The sequence below is a fragment of the Cervus canadensis genome, chromosome 16 (genome assembly GCF_019320065.1).
Source record: "Cervus canadensis isolate Bull #8, Minnesota chromosome 16, ASM1932006v1, whole genome shotgun sequence".
Taxonomy (NCBI): Eukaryota; Metazoa; Chordata; class Mammalia; order Artiodactyla; family Cervidae; genus Cervus; species Cervus canadensis.
This window is the reverse complement of record NC_057401.1, coordinates 29,820,365-29,839,997: the sequence shown is the minus strand read 5'-3', so window position 1 is coordinate 29,839,997 and position 19,633 is coordinate 29,820,365. Positions and strand designations below refer to the sequence as shown.

The following is a 19,633-nucleotide window of genomic DNA, read 5'->3' as shown; positions in this document are numbered from 1 at the left end:
ATAGCCGGACCCCCCACTCACCTTCCGAGGGGCGAAAAGCCGCACAGGCAGCCAAAGCCAGGAGGGCGAGTCCTGTCTGCTGCATTCCCATCTGCCCCCGAGTGCAACAGCAGCAGAGGCGAGGCGGTGAGATCAGGAAATGAGGCTAAAAGAGTCCTTGGGTGCAGAGAAAGAGCGTGGAGGAAAGCAAGCCAGAAAGCCCCGCCCTGGGAGGTGCCAGGGTACCTCTTTCTCATGTTTCTTTCCTTGAAACTGGGCTCTTTCTCAGGACCAGAGCTGTTTTCCACCACCTGGGGCTCAGGCGATGGCAGTGGTGATCTGCCATCTGGTGAGGTTCTTGTGAGTTTGGAAGTGTGCCCCAGAACTGGGGGACAATTAAAAAACACCTGCCTACATGAATTCCTGCACAGAGTTATAAATCAAAATTTTGGAGCAGAGGCCCAGTAATTTGAGTCTTAAGAAAAGCTCCATAGGGGATTCTGAGGGACACCTCTATTGAGAACCGCTCCATAAAGGAATCAGGGTTTTTAAGTAGCTTGTTGAAACTGAGCTTCTAGGGACAAAGGTGGCAAGTCATAAAAAGCATTATCTGGTGGAAAGATGGGAAAATTCAACTCCACTCTGGTCTTGGTTGGCAGCCAACGTGTTTCCAGTGAGGCTGTTAGCCTCACTATTTAGGAGAAAGGTAATATGACAGGTAGAGGGGCCATGCTTGATTTAAAAAAAAAAAAGAGCCCCAGTACAGGTGTGAGCAGCCAGGAGGAAGTATGGGATGGGGGGTTCTAGTCCAACTTTGTCACTAATCAGCTTTGTGAATAAAACTCTAGGGTAAACTGAGAGTGTTGGATTCTACTCCCACCTTTTCTACTCACTGGTTGTATAACTTCAGCAAATGTTCTTAACCTTTGTGTAAATAAGAAATCCACTGGATGATCTCTGAAGTCCTGCCAAGCTTCCTCTGACTGCACTGTGTCATGCGGTAGGCCCCCTTTTTTTATTAAAAATATTTATTTGGCTGTGCTGGGTCTTAGTTGTGGCAAATGAGGTCTAGGTCCCTGACTAGGGATCGAACCTGGGCCCCCTGAATTTGAAATATGCTAGTCCAAATTCACACAAGCTACAAGTGTAAAATACACACACAAAGTGTTAGTGGCTCAGTTGTATCCGACTATCCGTGACCCTATGGACTGTAGCCCACCAGGCTTCTCTGTCCATGAGATTCTCCAGGGAAGATTACTGGAATGGGTTGCCATTCCTTTCTCCAGGAGATCTTCCAGACCCAGGGATCGAACCAGGCCTTTTGCATTCCAGGCAGATTCTTTACAATCTGAGCCACCAGGGAACTCCTATAAAATACACACTAGATTTGAAAGATTTGGTACAAAGAAATATAAAATATGTTGTCAATAACTTTGTGTTGATTATATGCCAAAATGGTATTTGGATATATTGAGCCTGGTATTATAAAGCAAACCTGACATCTACCAGCAGATCAGTTTGACTGGCGTGAGGGGAAAACTGAATGATGGAATTTCTGTCTGGAGAGAATATGGTGCAAGCTGTGATTATTGGGCGCCTGTGTCTCTGTGTCAAAGGGTATTTATCAGGCAGACATGGGCCAGAACTCACTGGGAAGGAGCTTCAAGAGCGGGTTCAGACACACATGTAAGAAACAATCTTACAGTTGTGGTCATTTTCTGGTGTTTATTCCTGTTATGGGAATGCTGCGATAATCAGTTGTATGTACTTTGTTCACTCATCTCAAAATTTTTTTAAATTCTTAGAAATGGAACTTCTCAAAGAGTATGCACATTTTTAATATATATTGCCAGCTTATCTCACACTGCTGTAAATACGTGTGTGCCTCTGCCCTGTAATAGACTGGGACTCAGTGAGGGCCGGGCCTGTGTCCTACTCATCATTATACCCCTAGTGCCTCACTCAGCGTGCAGCAAATACTAGAGGATTTGTGTTGAACAATAAGAAATTGGATTATTCGAATAAGCCTTCATTACATGGGCAAAATCTTGCCAATGCGGTCACAGAAGTCCACTGTTGGTACTTGTGGCCTCTTCTGAATATCTGTAGTCCAACTAGTAATAATATTTCAAATGGTCATTTCTCAGAAGGAATTATTTTTCTATACCATACAGAAAAGAAAAATTACACATTGAGTTTTCCTTAAAGCATGGAGGATGGTTAGTTATTAAAAACCACTTGAGGACTTCTCTGGTGGTCCAGTGGTTAGGAATCCGCCTGCCAATGAGGGGGATATAGGATCAATCCCTGGTCCAGGAAGTTTCCACGTGCCTCAGGGCAAGTCAGCCTAACGCACCACAACTACAGAAGCCCGCATGCCCTAGAGCCATGCTCCCCAACATGAGACGCACTGTCTGAGCCACAAGGGAAGCCAGAACATACATATATATATAGCCTGTACACACACACACACACACACACACACACACACACACACACACATACTTATTTATTTATTTCACCCACCAGGGAATTTGTCGACTTGAAACAAGGGCCAAGGATGGGTGACCGAGTGAGAGTGAGTATGTGATATTCCAGAAATCTGTATTCTTTAGAAACCAGATAGAACATCTTTCAGCTGAGATGGCTCTAAGGAGTGCAAGGCTGGGTCTCTTGCAGCACTGCAGTTTCTGACTTGGGCTCTAACTAAAAGTGTGCCGGGGTTGGGCGTCAGGTATGCCAAAGTAAACAGAACAGAGAATGCAAATGCGGGACGAAGTGGAAACCGTATGACCCGGGAGCCTCGGTAGGGAAATTCCCTCTCACTGAATCCTTATTCCTGGTTAACACTGTAGTTTCTGTTCCAGACTTAAACTTATAACTTTTCTTTTTTAGCATTCATGCTTTCCATATATATATAAATAATCCAGATTCAGTCCAATAGCATTCATTTTTTATGATGGTGACATATAGAAATATAGTCACTTGCCTCAGATCGGTCAATAAATTGGGAATCAGAGCAGAATAGTAACTCTAAGAAAAACAGAATGTCCTCCAGAAAACCTGAAAAAGAAGAACTGTGAGTGATGACTAGTCTTTCTGGGTGTTGAAATATATTGTAAATTGACTATCATGAAGAGTTATCGTAGGGGCTTCCCTTATGTCTCAGCGGTAAAGAATCCGCCTGCCAACGCAGAAGACATAGGTTCCATCCCTGGTCCAGGACAATTTCACATGCTGTGGGTCAACTAAGCCCATGTCCCACGACTACTGAGCCTGTGCTCTCGAGCCCAGGAGCCAAAACTCCTGAGCCCACGCGCCGCAGCTACTGAAACACACCTGCCTAGAAGCCTGCGCTCCACGGGAGACGGCACCACAATGGGAAGCCCCCGCCCCACAACTAGAGAAAAGTCCATGCGCAACGAAGACCCAGCACAGCCAAAAGTAAGTAAATTAAACAAAAGAGATTGTAAAGAGTCAGAGCAGACACAAGACACCAGTGTATAAATCCAGAAAATAGAATGTTGTATGAATTTAACACATAGTAAAGTTAGCATTTTACTTCAGGAAAAACTGAATTACTCAATGAAATGTTTGCAGCAACTGGTTAACCATGTAGGAAAGATAAAGCCGAAGCTTTAGATTCCAGATGTACTATGTATTTAATGTAAATAGTTAAAACATAAAGGTATCCAAAGGAAATGTAAACTTTAAAAAAGTGGAGCAGCAAATGACTTTCTGAGCATTAAAAAAGACTCATAAAATAACACTCAAAAATAAGAAGAATGAAAAATTTTACTGTATAAAAAGTGAAATTCTTTCACAGAAAAATAAAACTCTGTAAAAGACAAGTGGCATAAAGGTGCATGTAGCGGGGGTGGGAGGTGTGACATTTGTAAGACAACAGACAAAGGGCTATTATGTAAAGAGATCTTGAGTATCAATAAGGGAGAGGCCAGTGACTTAATGGAAAATCTGGCTATGGATATGAACAGGTAGTTCATAGAAATAAGGCTTATAAACTTTACTCAGCATTATTCAACATTCAAAACTACTTACGCAAAAAAAAAGTAAAGTGAGATACATTTTTTCACCTATGAAAGTGGCAAATATCAAAGTGTGTAAGCTAGTATTTATCACCAGTGGTTAGGAATGTAATTTGGTGCAAAGTCTTAAGACACTAATTTGGTAATACTCATCAATTTAATGTGAAGCTATTCTTTGACATAAGATTTTCACCATCAGAGTTTATTCTATGATACAGACCACAAGTATGCAAAGATGGAAGCATAAGAATCTCATTTTAGCATTTTTAATAGCAAAATATTAAAGACAACCTACACACCTATCAGTCATATCCATAGGATATTAGAAAAATAAATTATGCCACACCACACAATGGACTACTGCAACAGTAAAGATAATGTATTGTAAGAAAAGACTTGGGATCCGTAAGTGAAAGGAAAAAAAACTGCAAAGCAGTGGAAAATAGTCTTTCCTCTCTGTTTGATTTGGCAAACTGATGCTCAACCCCATCGCACATTTAATTACAGACTGTAAATCATGAAGCCACCAAAGCACTTAAAAGGACTTAGCCTGGCTCTCCTAAAAGCCATTTCAGCTGCAAGATGTTTTATACTGTTTCTAATGAATGCAGATTTCTGAGATAACACATATTCACTCACTGCCCTTAGCCTAGGCTTCAAGGATATTATAAATCTACATCTATAATATCTTGTATGTATATCTTGTATGAAATACAGATGCATGCAGACATTTTCACATGCATAGAAAATTTCTGGAATGAGGAGGGCCAAGTTCTTCCAAATGGTTGCCACTGAGGAAGGTGAATGTCTACAATGGCAGAAAAATCTACTTTTCATTGTATGTACTTTTTTATGGTTTGAATTTTTAATTATATTTGTTTTTTTAAATTTATTTTAAATCTTACTTATTTTTGGCCGTGCTGCACGGCATGTGGGATCTTAGCTTCCCAACTAGGGGTCGAACCCATACCCTCTGCAGTGGAAGCATAGAGTCTTAACCACTGGACCAGCAGGGAGGTCCTTAATTATGTGTATATATATATATATATTTTTTTTAATTGCTGAGCAACATTAGCACAAGCTTAGTTTACTTAAGACAACATCTGTTTATTGGCTCACGGTTTCCATGGGTCAGGAGTCAGGTAGGACTTCCTACCTGGATCTTCTGCTCAGCTTCTGACTCCCATTAATATGTCAGCAGGGGCTGCACTTTCTCCTGAGTCTGCACTTCCTTTCCTCACTCACGTGGTAGCTGACTCATTTGCTCACAGTTGTTGCACTCCTTGTGGCTGGTTTCTTCAAGGCTAGCAAGAGGGTCTGATCTCTAGATTCTCTTTTAAAGAGCTCACCTCATTACGTGAGGTCCATCTAGAAGAATCTCCCTTTTGATTCACTTAAAGTTAGTTTTAGGGACTGCACATCTGCAAAATTTCTTTGTCTTTGCCATAGTTGACTAGAAGCAAATGACAGGATTCCAGGAAGCCAGAGTCACTGGGGTCTTAGAATTCTGTCGAACACACCAAGATTACCAACTATAAAACCATTATCACCACCACAGCAATATCTAATCCTTGTTGTTCAGTTGCTAAGTCGTGTCTGACTCTTTGCGACCCCATGGACTGCAGCACTCCAGGCTTCCCAGTCCTTCACTATCTCCCAGAGCTTGGTCAGACTCACATCCATCAAGTCGGTGATGCCATCCAACCATCTTCCCTCTGTCATTCTTCTCCTTTTGCCTTCAATCTTTCCCAGAATCAGGGTCTTTTCCAATGAGTTGGCTCTTTGCATCATGGCCAAAGGATTGGAGCTTCAGCTTCAGCATCAGTCCCTTCAATGAACATTCAGGGTTGACTTCCTTTAAGATTGACTGGTTGGATCTCTTTGCTGTCCAAGGGACTCTGAAGAGCCTTCAGCACCATAAATCGAAAGCATCAGTTTTTCAGCGCTCAGCCTTCTTTATGGTCCAACTCTCACATTCATACATAACTACTGGAAAAAAACCATAGCTTTGACTATATGAATCTTTGTTGGCAAAGTGGTATCTCTGCTTTTTTTTTTTTCAAAGTTTATTTCATGTGTGATTTCTTTTTTAAAATTAATTTGTTTATTTTAATTGGAGACTAATTACTTTACAGATTGTAGTGGTTTTTGCCATACATTGACGTTAATCAGCCATGGGTGTACATGTGTCTCCCTTCTTGAACCCCCCACCCACCCTCCCCATCCCATCCCTCAGATTGTCCCCGTGTACTGTCTCTGCTTTTTATTATGCTAAGTTTGTCATAGCTTTCCTTCCAAGGAGCAAGTGTCTTTTAATTTCATGGCTGCAGTCACTGTTTGCAGTGATTTTGGAGCCCAAGAAGATAAAATTTGCCACTGTTTCCACTTTTTGCCCATCTATTTGCCATGAAGTGATGGGACTGGATGCCATGATCTTAGTTTTATGAATGTTGAGTTTTAAGCCAGATTTTGCACTCTCCTCTTTCACTTTCATCAAGAGGCTCTTTATTTTCTCTTCATTTTCTACCATTAGAGTGGTATCATCTGTATATCTGAGGTTGTTGATATTTCTCCTGACAATCATGATACCAGCTTGGGATTCATGCAGTCTGGCATTTTGCATGATGTACTCTGCATATAAGTTAAACAGGCAGGATGACAATATACAGACTTGACGTACTCCTTTCCCAATTTTGAATCAGTCTGTTCTTCCATGTCTGGTTCTAATTCTTGTTTCTTGACATGAATACAGGTTTTTCAGGAAGCAGGTAAGGTAGTCTAGTATTCTCATCAGTTTAAGAATTTTCTATAGTTTGTTGTGATCCACACAGTCAAAGGCTTTAGCATAGTCAATGAAGCAGAAATAGATATTTTTCTGGAATTCCCTTGCCTTTTCTATGATGGAACAGGTGTTGGCAATTTGCCCTCTGGTTCCTCTGCCTTTTCTAAATCCAGCTTGTACATCTGGAAGTTCTCAGTTCAGGTACTGCTGAAGCTTAGCTTGAAAAATTTGGAGCCTTATCTTGCTAGCATGTGAAATGAGTGAAATTGTGCAGTAGTTTGAACATTCTCTGGCATTGCCTTTCTTTGGGATTGGAATGGAAACTGACCTTTTCTAGTCCTGTGGCCACTGCTAATATAATCCTTATTTAGAGCTTATTCCACAGTGGACACAGTTCCAAACACTTTGCACATCTTAAGTCCCCTAAATAATTAGCATCATCCCTATGAAGCAGGGACTCTTACTACCTCCATTTTACAGATAAGGAAACAGGCATGAGGTTAAGTAATTTATCCAAGGTTGACAGCTATTAAATACTGGAGCTAGCATTGGAACCCAGGCATTCTATGTTCAGAGTTCTGTGTTCCTTACTACACCATGTATATATTTTTCAAATGTTGTTATTTAGTCACTCAATTGTGTCCAACTCTTTGCGACCCCATCAACTGTAGCCCACCAGGCTCTTCTGTCCATGGGATTTTCCAGGCAAGAATACTGGAGTGAGCTGCCATTTTCAACTCAGGGATCAAACCTGTGTCTCCTGCATTTGGCAGACAGATTCTTTACCACTGAGCCACCCAGGAAGTCTCACATTTTTCAAATACAGTGTTAAAAAATATTTTTGGGTTGAGGCTGCATAACAAATATGCCAACACTGGTGGCTTAAACAACCACAGTATTGGGGAATTCCCTGGTGGAATTCATGCTTCCAGCTGCAAAGGGCATGGGTCGGATTCCTGGTTGGGGCATTAAGATCCCTATAGGCGGTATGGAGTTGCAAAACAAACAAAAGCCCACGCCAGCATTTTGTTTGCTCCTGAATCTGCATTTGAGGAAGAAGATGACTGACATCTGCTCCAGTTGGCATAATCTGGAGTAATTTGGAGGCTGGGAGCCTGAATGCTCTGGAGGGCTCACTCCCGTTACGGGGCAGTGGAGGCTGGCTGTCAGCTGGGGACCCGGTTGCTGTCTGCATGGGCCTCTCCACGTGACTGTCTTGTCTTTCCCACAGCCTGGGCGCTGGCTTCCAAGGCAAGTATCCCACGAGTGAGAGACTGAACCAGATGGAAGATGTATAGCCTTTTATGACTTGTCTTGGAAATGTATGCAGGCTCGTTTTCACTGCATTCCATTAGTTGGGGCAGCCACGAAGTTCTACACAGGATGAAAGAAGGAGAAACAGACTGTCCCTCTCAATGGAAAGTGGGAAGGTTCCGGAAGAGCATGAAAACCTGAGATATTGCTGTCAGCTGCCTCTAAAAGGGAAATTAATGTATTCCTCTGTCTCATAGCTAGCTTGTACCCAAACCACCCCAATAATTTAGCAATTATTTAAAAGCATCAAAAAAGACCCCACAATTTTAAATAATAAAAACATCAAAGTAATGTCCATCTTTCTTTTTCCTGTGTTTGGACTCCTTGATCACCTCTCCCCTTATGTTTTCCTTAGGGTGGAGAACAGATGAAATTTTAAGCTCCCATCAGGTCCTTGGTGCTGGCTTTGAAACTTTTAATTATATTTTCCTTTTTTTTTGGTTGACATTTCAGGAAAGAACCTTGAGTTACAGCCAAGACATGTCAATGCCTATCTTCTAAGAAGATAGTGGAAGGTAAAATTGATATAACCATTTAATCAACAAAAATGCACAGGCATACCTTGGAGATACTGAGGGTTTGGTTCCAGACTCTACAATAGAGCAAATACAACAATAAAGTGAGTCAAGCGAATTCTTCGGTTTCCTGGTGCATATAAAAGTTATGTTTATACTACAGTCTGCTAAGTGTGCAATAGCATTATATCTAGAAAAACAATGCACATACCTTAATTTTAAAATACATTGTTGCTAAAAAATGCTAACCATCATCTGAGCATTCAGGGAGTTGTAGGAACAACAAAGACCACTGATCTCAGGCCACCATTGTTGTAGCCACGCATTCCAGGAAACAAACTCACTCAGAAGGACAATGCAGATAGTGGAGTGCAGTTTATTACACCGGCGGGCCCAAGGCAGAGTCTCCTCTTAGCCAAGGACCCCGACCAGTTTTTCTGAAAACCTTATATACCCTAAGTGTATGTGGCCAAACCCACCTCCCCAAATTCCCAGAAACTAGTCTGAACAAAGGAAAAGAAAGATACAATCAAAGTTAAACTGTGATTCATATGCCTTAAGCCTAGGTAGTTAACAGTGGACAATTATCAATAGGCCTGTGGTCATACCCCAGTAAGCATAATAGAATTTATGATTCTATTCAGTTACACAGATAATGAGGGTATTCTTTTAGGCAACAGAGAGTCTAGGTATGAGCCCTGGGGCCCTTCCATCCAGGGGGCCTGGTTTTCCAGTTGGTATGTCGTTTCCATACATACTGGGCATCTAGCTCAAAGTCCACAGTCCAGCCCAAGACAGAGTCCTGCTTTCAAGATGGAGCCTGTTCTGTCTGTTTCCTCCTTCATTCCCGCCTCTTGATGCTCTTAACTCATAGTATGAGCATCATTCATAGGGATATATTGCACCCTGACTCTCTGACCTCCAATTTGAGAGAACGACATCAACCTTTGGGTTACAAAGTTCATAATACATTGTAAAATAAAGGGTCCACAAAGCAGAACTATCAAGGCAACTATAACAATGGTAAATATAGTTTTCTACCAATCACCCTTCACCCAAGATAGGACCAAAATCCAAACAGGAAGATTATCATCAGACATAACTTTTACCTGACCTTTCATGTCATCCAGGGTGGCTGATATATAGCCAGATAAATCAGGAATATATACACAACATTCAACTTTAATTATAGCACAGGTCCGTCTCTGTTCTGAAACTATGGTTAGTCTCAGGATGATACCAGCAAGTCCTTTAGCAGCAGTTGATTGTAGAGCTTCATCCCTTTTTCTTCTTTAAGATGATCTTGGTTTCACGGGGATCAGTGGGGTCCTTTTGTGTAGTCCCCTTGGCGTCTTCCAGGTCTGCGTGGTATGAGCTCTTCACCCTCATGCAGTGAATCCAGGGAGTGACACCTGCAGTCAGGCTGGTTAGAACAGCAGTATACGGACCCTTCCAATGTGGGGCCAAGGAGTCGTGTTTCCAGTCCTTGACCACACCTGATCCCCAGGTACACATTCATGAATCTGTTTCCCAAGGGGAATGGCACCCTTTCTTGTACAAACTTAGTTACCTAATTTATTACCTTACCCAGTTGTTCTATCTGCTGTGAAATCTCACCTCCCCTTACCTGAGGCAGATTTGTTGACATCTGTTTTATTATGGGAGGGGGCCTCCCATACACAATTTTGTACAGAGAAGAGCCGTGGGACCGTGGGGTCATCCTGAGTCTGAGCAGCGCCGTCAGAAACAAATCCACCCAGGAGCAGTCAGTCTCTAAGATCCACCTGGAGAGTCTCTTCACGTGTCCGGTTGGTTCCTTCCACCATCCCAGAACTCTGGGGCCTATATGCTGGATGTAATTTCCACTTGATGTTTAACGTTTTGCTTACTTGTTAAACTAAATCAGCTATGAAAGCCAGGCCATTGTCTGATCCAATGCTGGTAGGAAATCCAAATCTGGGAACTATCTCTCTACGCAGGCACCAGGCTACTTTTGATGCTCTTTCAGTCCGGGTAGGAAAAGCTTCTACCCATCCTGAGAATGTACATACCATGACCAGCAGGTAATGGTAGTGTTGGTGAGGTTTCATTTCAGTGAAGTCCATTTCCAGGTGTTCAAAGGGCAGCATGCCTTTTAGCTGAATCCCTGGAGGTTTCTGTCTGTGCCGAGAGGCAGCATTGACCTGTGAGCAGGCAGTGCAGTTCTGAGATTCTGTCCTACATAGGGAAGAGAGGCAGGGAACTAAGAAATATTTTCAAATGAGCTCTTCCAGTTTATCATGGCCTAGATGAGTCACTTGGTGTGTTTGGCTTACCAGCTTGGTTGCCAGCTCTTCTGGCACCAATAATGTGCCACTTGGCAATTCCCATCATCCCTTTTCAGTCTTGATGGCCCCTTCCGCTTTGGCTAGTTGGTTTTGGGCTTCAGTGTATTTTGGAGAGTCTACAGTTAGCTCAGGCAGCTCCGCCAATATGAGAGCTTTAATAGGGGCTTCACTTGTCACCCCCAAGCCCTTGGCTGCTTGTTTAGCGGTCTTATCTGCCAATCTGTTCCCTGAGCCCGGGGGGTATCCTCTTTTTGATGTCCTCAGCAGTGTATGACTGCAACCCTTTCTGGTTCCCAGGCAGCATCTAATAGGGTCTTAATTTCTTCCTTATTTTTAATTGCCATTAATATTTTTCCCTTTCCCTTCTGGATACAGAACCTTGTCCAAGTAGGAGGGTCTTGAGCTAACCCTAACCATAAGTCAATATATGGATATGGATCCAGGTGTCCTGGCTCTCTTGTGACTACTGTTTAGACTGCTTCCACTATTTTTAAGTTCATAGTGTTCTCTGGTGGCCATCCTACTCCCATAGGGGGCCATTTGACCACAGAGTATGTGGAGGCAGTTAGGCTTCATCTTCACCCCATAGTCTCCTCCAAATCCCTTCTTTTAATTTTTAATCATGCACTCCAATACAGTTGCCTTAGATTCACTTCCCCCCATCTTGCTTACCTTCTTGGACCTTCTACTTTTCCTTTTCATTCTGTCTATGAAGTTCTCAGTACCCTGTGTATTTCTGATATTTCCACTCAATGACACTTAAATAGCCATTCTGCCTCCTTCCTAATTGGGGTGAGAACAGCCTTACCTGCCAGACCCCAGAAGGAGAAAGGGGATTGGCGTGTCTTCACCTGCCGGTCAGCACAGCCAAACCAGAACACCACGTGGTCCAAGACTGTTTCTCCCTTAACTTTTAAAGTCCATTCTGCCTTGGTGGGCTTGATCAGGTGCGGATGAAAATACAGATGGGTTAAATATTCCACGTCCCAGGCCATCTCCGGAAAAGCCAATTTGTACTCACTTATGTATCCCCCTCCTTCTAGCCTGACAGCTCCGAGGGGGTCAAGAATTTCATAGCAGATGGGACACCTCCTTGGGGAGGGCAGATTATGAGCACACAAAGACGTTTCTTCTCCTTACAATACCCTGGCAATGCTTGGTAATAATTTTCCCCAAGACGGCAAGACGGCGTGGACACCGCCTCCTAAATGACTTTCACAAATTTCCTTCCTAAGCCCTAACACGCTCATCAACCTGTGTACCAAGCAATCATCACCACCTGCCTATTCCAGGCTCCTGTGGGTCTGTGCCCCTTCTAATCCCTCCCAGGGGGGTGATCAGGCCCCCTCTTCCACCCTGCCGGGTGGGCTCCTCCTCACCTGAGCGCTCAGTTCCCCTGCTGCCGTCCACTACCTGCTAACATGAAAGGTCCAGCATTGAGAAGCAGAATCTTTCCAGAAGGGTGAGGCACCTTCCCCCCCAGAAGATTCGAGCTGCAAGGGCTCGGAGTAGTCCCAAATGGGACTTGTCTCCCCAAAGTGAGGAGTTTCCTGGGCCTCCCGTGTGGCAGGCGAGAATTCTACCACTGAACCACCCATGCCAATGCACCAAATGTTGTAGCCACGCGTTCCGGGAAACAAACTCACTCAGAAGGACAATGCAGATAGTTTATTACAATTTATTACAATTACAATGCAGAGTGCAGTTTATTACACCGGCGGGCCCAAGGCAGAGTCTCCTCTTAGCCAAGGACCCCGACCAGTTTTTCTGAAAACCTTATATACTCTAAGTGTACGTACCCAAACTCACCTCCCCAAACTAGTCTGAACAAAGGAAAAGAAAGATACAAGTTAACCTGTGATTCATATGCCTTAAGCCTAGGTAGTTAACAGTGGACAATTATCAATAGGCCTGTGGTCATACCCCAGTAAGCATAATAGAATTTATGATTCTATTCAGTTACACAGATAATGAGGGTATTCTTTTAGGCAACAGAGAGTCTAGGTATGAGCCCTGGGGCCCTTCCATCCAGGGGGCCTGGTTTTCCAGTTGGTATGTCGTTTCCATAGATACTGGGCATAGAGCTCAAAGTCCCCAGTCCGGCCTAAGATGGAGTCCTGCTTTCAAGATGGAGCCTGTTTTGTCTGTTTTCTCCTTCACCATAACATATAATGATGAAAAAGCTTGAAATGTTGCAAGAATTACCAAAATGTGACATGGAGATGGAGTGAGCAAATGCTGGTGGGAAAATGTCACCAAGTGACTTGCTCAACGCAGGGCTGCCACAAACCTTCCATTTGTAAAAATACACAATACGTATCTGCAAAGTGCGAGAAAGGGAGGTATGTCTGTACTGAGTCCCCACATTGCGCAGGTCACAGCTCTAGGGAGAGAGTAAGAGATGCAGATCGTGTCTTTGCCCTAAAGGAGTCCTTGCTGGTGGAGGGAGAAAGAAAACCAACAATTTCAATGTTAATTCCCAGGATAGGCTCGATCCTATTCTGTTCCTTGGAGCAAGCCCTTGGTTAACTCTGAAGTGAGGAAAATAAAAATCACCAGCCTTTCAGGGCTCGATGAATCTTTGTCCTATCTGGAATGGGTGTTTCAGAGAACCCAGGTCCTCCAAAAGAAGGCTGCTGTTGCATGGGTAATGTAGTCCCCAATGTGTGTGCCAAGGCCCACCCAGATGCTGAAACTAACTCTTAGGGATGGCGTGGGATATTCTGAATCATCAAGAGACACACAAGGACAACTCTCGCACATCACACAACTACTACTATTACAACTATTAAGTCATTTGGATCTAACCAAATAACAGGAACTATTTGGTGTTTCTTTTGGCCTAGTGGTATGTTTAAAAAATTACTGCAACATTAAGAACATCAACTGTAAGCCAATAAAGTTTGGGGACCTTGAGTACCTCATCTGTCAACTTTCCTGATACTTCCTGATATTTTTCTGCACAATGAACACATACCCTTTGAGCCATTCTTTCTCGGGGGCAAGCAGGGACTTTTCCCTGGACCTTGGGAGGGCATCTTCAGGTGGGCATCGTTTCCCATCTCAGAACCACCCACCCCAGCAGCCTTCTCCCTTCAGTGCTTTGCCATTTCAGTGTCCTCCACCCAGGCGATGGCACCTCAGATGGAAATAATCAACTCTCTCACCGGTGCCTTGTGACTTGCAAAGTTTGCATGCCTGTCGTTTCCTCCTCTGCCCAGTCACTGCCGCCTAGCAAAAGGTAAGTGTGAGGGAGAAACTGCAGGGTTATGGTAGGTTCAGAACCATTAATTCCCATGTGAACCTCTGATGAGATGAGAAAGTCCTATCCCTTTCACCGACATATCTTTGAACTGGTTTCTTGTTAATTAATACCCAGGGACTACTATACTAAGGGCTTCCCTGGTGGCTCAGACGGTAAAGCAGCCGTATGCACTGTGGGAGAGCCGGGTTGGATCCTTGGGTCAGGAAGATCCCTTGGAAAAGGAAATGGCAACCCACTCCGGTATACTTGCCTGGAGAATCCCATGGACAGAGAAGCCTGGTAGGCTCCAGTCCATGGGGTCGCACAGAGTTGGACATGACTGAGCGATTTCACTTTCTTTTCACTCTCACTGTACTAAGGTAGTGTTCGCCTTGCCGCGTATCCTGCATTGGTTATAAATGGTGCATATCCAGATCTAGTTTGCTTTTTGTTCTTTTTGGCCGCACCCTGTGGCATGTGGGGTCTTAGTTCCCCCATCAGGGATTGAACCTGCACTCCCTGCGCTGGCTAAGTGTGCAAGCCAGAGTGTGCAAGGCAGAGTCTTACCCACTGCACCACCAGGAAGTCCCCAGATCTGTGTAATTACAAGGCTTCTCTAGCCTTTGTAGTGGTGGTGGTGGGTTGGGGAGGGCGAAGCACCTGAATAAGGATAGGAGAGCGTAATGTGATAACCGGGAAACAGAAGAATGCAGAACACTTCACTGAAGTGGAGCCCTTGCTCAACCTTGGAGGGTGCATTGAGAGGATTTAAAATGATTTACCAACAGGACACAGGGCTTCCCAGGTGACAGAGTGGTAAAGAATTTGCCTGCCCATGCAGGATGACACAAGATAACGTGGGTTCTGATCCCTGGGTCGGGAAGGTCCCCTGGAGGAGGGCATGGCAATCCACTCCAGTATTCTTGCTTGGAGAATCCCATGGACAGAGGAGCCTTGTGGGCTACAGTCCAAGGGGTGGCACAGAGTTGGACACGACTGAGCGTACACACGCAGGCACCTACTCGCACCTACGGGACACAATTGAGGTGAGTCTTGAAGGCAGAGTAAGAGCTACCCTGACACTTAAGTGGGGAAGGAAAAGGCTTCTAGTCCCGTGCACAAAGCTGACTAGAGCACGGTTCATTCTAGGCACTGCAGAGAATCCAGTGGTCCATGCAGAGAGCTCAGACCTGAACCAAAGGGCTGCAGTCAACTGGAGAGGGACCACATCCCTGGTCTGCTTAAGGTAGGGGTCATCTTGCTTACATGACATGGTATTTCTAGAGTTTTATTCTTAGATTATGAATAGCCAGATTCAGAGGCTAGTGGTACTGAGTACCTAAGCTTCTTCCTGCTGCTATGCCTCTACCTCCGAAGTTCTTCACGGAAAGGCCACACGATTACGTGATAGCCATCAAAACACAGGCGCTCTTGGATCGAGCTCCCAGTTAAGAGTCTCCAAGAAAAAAAGGCAAAGCTCATTATGCCAACTTCAGGCTTAAACATTTCAATGCTTCCACATTGCCCTCAGGATAAATTCCAGCTCCTTAACAGGTAAACAAGGTTTTCAGCTGACTGCCATCAACCCTCACCACCCTCTCCCCTCAAACACCCCGCTGCAGCAAATGCTGAAATTATCTACAATCCGCAATCCCTCTAGGCTTTTATGAACACCGTTTGCTTGGGCTTTGGGGACCTTCCACCCCTCTCTCATCACCTCACTCTCACCTTCACTGGGGCCCTCCTGCTTTTCATTTGGTTTCAGGGAACTCCCCTTTCTTTCCCTAGTGGGACATCAGAGACCCTGCACTTGCTCACAGCAGCACTTACCACGCTGTACTGAAAAGTCCTGTCTCCTGCATGCCCCACCACTAGCCTTGCTGTTCTTTTAGTATAGAGATAGTGTCCTTTTCACCATTAGAAGATTAGTTTTTAATGCAAGGCCTGCAATACAGCAGGGACACATTAAACATTTGTTCCACGGCTGACTGAACCAGTGTTATGTCAGGGCTGGTACAGTGTTCGTTTTCACCCAGAGGAATGATGAATGTTTAACTGGCCAAGACTTTTATGAATTAAACAGTTTTTTTTTTTTTTTCACGGAGAATACAGAAAGCATTTGTATGAAGATTCGGTAGTTCTACATGGAAAAAATAAAGAGAAATAACAATCAGAGGTGTTACTAGCTGGGGGAAAAAAAGGACATTATTATCCCAAGGTTAAACTTAACTCAGACAAGGCAAGTTGGAGGTCATTTCCCCCAGGAAGTGGATACCCACGATTAGGACAGGAGGTGAGGAGTAAGGGAAGTAAGAGCAGGGTTTCCCTGGTGGCTCAGGGTAAAGAATCCACCCGCCAGTGCAGGAGACACAGGTGTGATCCCTGGTCCAGGAAGATCCCAAATGCCACGGAGTAGCTAAGCTTATGTGCCACAACTATCAAGCCTGTGCTCTAGAGCCCAGGAGCCACAACTACTAAAGCCTTAGTGCTGACAGCCTGTGCTCCACAACAAGAGAAGCCACTGCAATGAGAAGCCTGCGTACTGCAACTAGATAAAAGCCCACACAGCAAGGACGACCCAGCACAGCCAAACCATAATAGATAATGAGATCAGGCATTAAAAAAAAAAGAAAGAGCAGAAAGGGGGTCTTGGAAAATACCTGGCCTGTCACTGATTTTTAAAAAGGACGAATGGCTTGTTCAAAGACACCAGGGCTCAGTTCAAAGGGCAAGCAGAATAATGGCCCTGAAGATCTCTATGTCCTAATCCCTGGAACCCATGAGTGTTACCTTATGCAGCAAAAGAGACTTCATAATGTGATGAAGAACCTTGATGAGGAAGTTAGCCTGGATTATTTAGATGGATGCAATCTAATCCCTTGGGCCCTTAGATCAGAGAATCTTCCCCAGCTGTGGTCAGAGGGAGACATGACCATGGACAGAGGAGCAGAGAGGTGCAGCGTGAAAAGGAACCTAACCTGCCATTGCTGGCTTTGAAGACGGGTGGTGCCATGAGCCAAGGAGTGCAGGTGGAGCCTAGAAGCTGGAGGCAAGCGAACTGCTCCTCCCCTGGAGCCTCCAGGTGGAAGGCATCCAGGTTAGTGTCTGGGTTGCAGCCCAGTGAGACCATATGGGGTTTCTGACATACACAATTGTAAAGTAATACATTTGTCTGTTTTAAGTCACTGAGCTAATGGTAATTTGTTATAGCAGCAAGAGACAAGTAATACAGGCTACACATATCATACACAGGCCAGATAGGCAGGCTCCCCATCTCTACTTTCTTCTCACTCTTCTGCAATATTATTACCCTTTCAGAGAACTTTAGGGGTTATTTAATCCCATCTCACTTGGGTTGATCTGTCAAGATAGGAACATATGGTTTGTGGAGTGGTTTGCTCTGTCTCACACGCTAGAAATGGCAGAGCCATGACTCACCTGGGGATCCAGTAAGTGGTTAAGACTCCGAGATCCCAATGGAAGGGGCCTGGGTTCAATCCCTGGTCAGGGAACTAGATTCTGCATGCTACAACTAAGAGTTTGCATGCCACAACTTAAAAAAAAAAAAAAAAAAAAGATATGGCATAGCTGAATTCATTAATCAAAATACATTTGAAAACAGAAATGAGGCAGAGCCCTTCCCAGAAGGATTGGCCTGGGGCCTGTGCAACACTCTGTGAGGCCAGATTGACCAAGAGCAGCCCTGTGCCAATCAGTTTAGAATCTAGAGAAACGACATAGTCTTTGCTGGCCATGGGACAGGCCTAACACTGAGAGACTATTGTTATCGACTGGGCAAACAGCCATGAAGTCCGGGAAGAGGGAACTATGATATTTGCACATGGCTTTCCAAGAGCAGGGCCTCTGCAGCATGCATTGTGGTCCTGATAGGATTTCTTATGAATGCTTTATATTACCCCTGTCTATCAGTTCAGTTCAGTTCAGTCGCTCAGTCATGTCCAACTCTTTGCGACCCCATGAACCACAGCACACCAGGCCTCCCTGTCCATCACCAACTCCCGGAGTCCACCCAAACCCATGTCCATTGAGTCAGTGATGCCATCCAACCATCTCATCCTCTGTTGTCCCCTTCTCCTCCTGCCCTCAATCTTTCCCAACATCAGGGTCTTTTCAAATGAGTCAGCTCTTCCCATCAGGTGGCCAAAGTATTGGAGTTGCAGCTTCAACATCAGTCCTTCCAATGAACACCCAGGACTGATCTCCTTGCAGTCCAAGGGACTCTCAAGAGTCTTCTCCAACACCACAGTTCAAAAGCATCAATTCTTCGGTGCTCAGCTTTCTTTATAGTCCAACTCTCACATCCATACATGACCACTGGAAAAACCATAGCCTTGACTACACGGACCTTTGTTGACAAAGTAATGTCTCAGCTTTTTAATATGCTGTCTAGGTTGGTCATAACTTTCCTTCCAAGGAGTAAGCGTCTTTTATTTTCATGGCTGCAATCACCATCTACAGTGAATTTGGAGGCCAGAAAAATGAAGTCAGACACTGTTTCCACTGTTTCCCCATCTATTTGCCATGAAGTGATGAGACCAGATGCCATGATCTTAGTTTTCTGAATGTTGAGCTTTAAGCTAACTTTTTCACTCTCCTCTTTCACTTTCATCAAGAGGCTCTTTAGTTCTTCTTCACTTTTCTGCCATAAGGGTGGTGTCATCTGCATATCTGAGGTTATTGATATTTCTCCCAGCAATCTTGATTCCAGCTTGCGCTTCCTCCAGCCCAGCATTTCTCATGATGTACTCTGCATATAAGTTAAATAAGCAGGGTGACAATGTACAGTCTTGACGTACTCCTTTTCCTATTTGGAACCAGTCTGTTTTTCCATGTCCAGTTCTAGCTGTTGCTTCCTGACCTGCATTCAGGTTTCTCAAGAGGCAGGTCAGGTGGTTTGGAATTCCCATCTCTTTCAGAATTTTCCACAGTTTATTGTGGTCCACACAGTCAAAGGTTTTGGGTATGGTCTGTTATATAACCTTTATACCACACTTTATACTTTATCATCACCTAGATATTTTATACTTTATCATCACCCAGTAGATATTTATGGAAATTTCGTCTGACTTCCACTTTATGAGCATGGCATCAATACTGCTGATCTGAGAACCTGGACAGTGCTTAAGTCAAACGAATACTGAATGAGTAGGGATGTATGAATTCAGATGGGTGCTCTCTAGGTGAGCTCACACAGATGTCTGAAGAAGACTGGAGTGTTAGAGCCCTTATCTGACATTCCCCTCCTGTTCAGCCTTGGGGCTGATGGGATTTGAATGTTGCCAAGACCTTGAAGCAGCATTAATTGGTGCTGCTGGGTATGTAAGCTAAATAACTCCTTGCAAGGTCAGTCAAAAGGGTAAAACGCTTCAGAAACCCTTTGGTTATAATCATGATTCCTGGGAAGT

The 19,633-nt window shown here is 44.2% G+C and overlaps 1 protein-coding gene across 3 annotated transcripts in view; it reads right to left on the bottom strand.

Moving 5' to 3' along the window:
• Positions 1–189, bottom strand: part of CCL28 (C-C motif chemokine ligand 28) — a 32,797-nt gene extending 32,608 nt beyond the window's left edge. Inside the window, exon 1 of one of the 3 annotated variants that reach the window (XR_006273438.1) lies at positions 22–189. Coding sequence is in view for 2 of the 3 variants with exons in the window: in XM_043489119.1 (XP_043345054.1) it covers positions 22–91 (70 nt within the window). In the remaining variant the exon portion in view is untranslated. The remainder of the gene's footprint in view (positions 1–21) is intronic. The other 2 variants (XM_043489119.1, XM_043489118.1) reach the window with 2 other exon arrangements.
• Between the last annotated feature and the right edge of the window lie 19,444 nt (positions 190–19,633).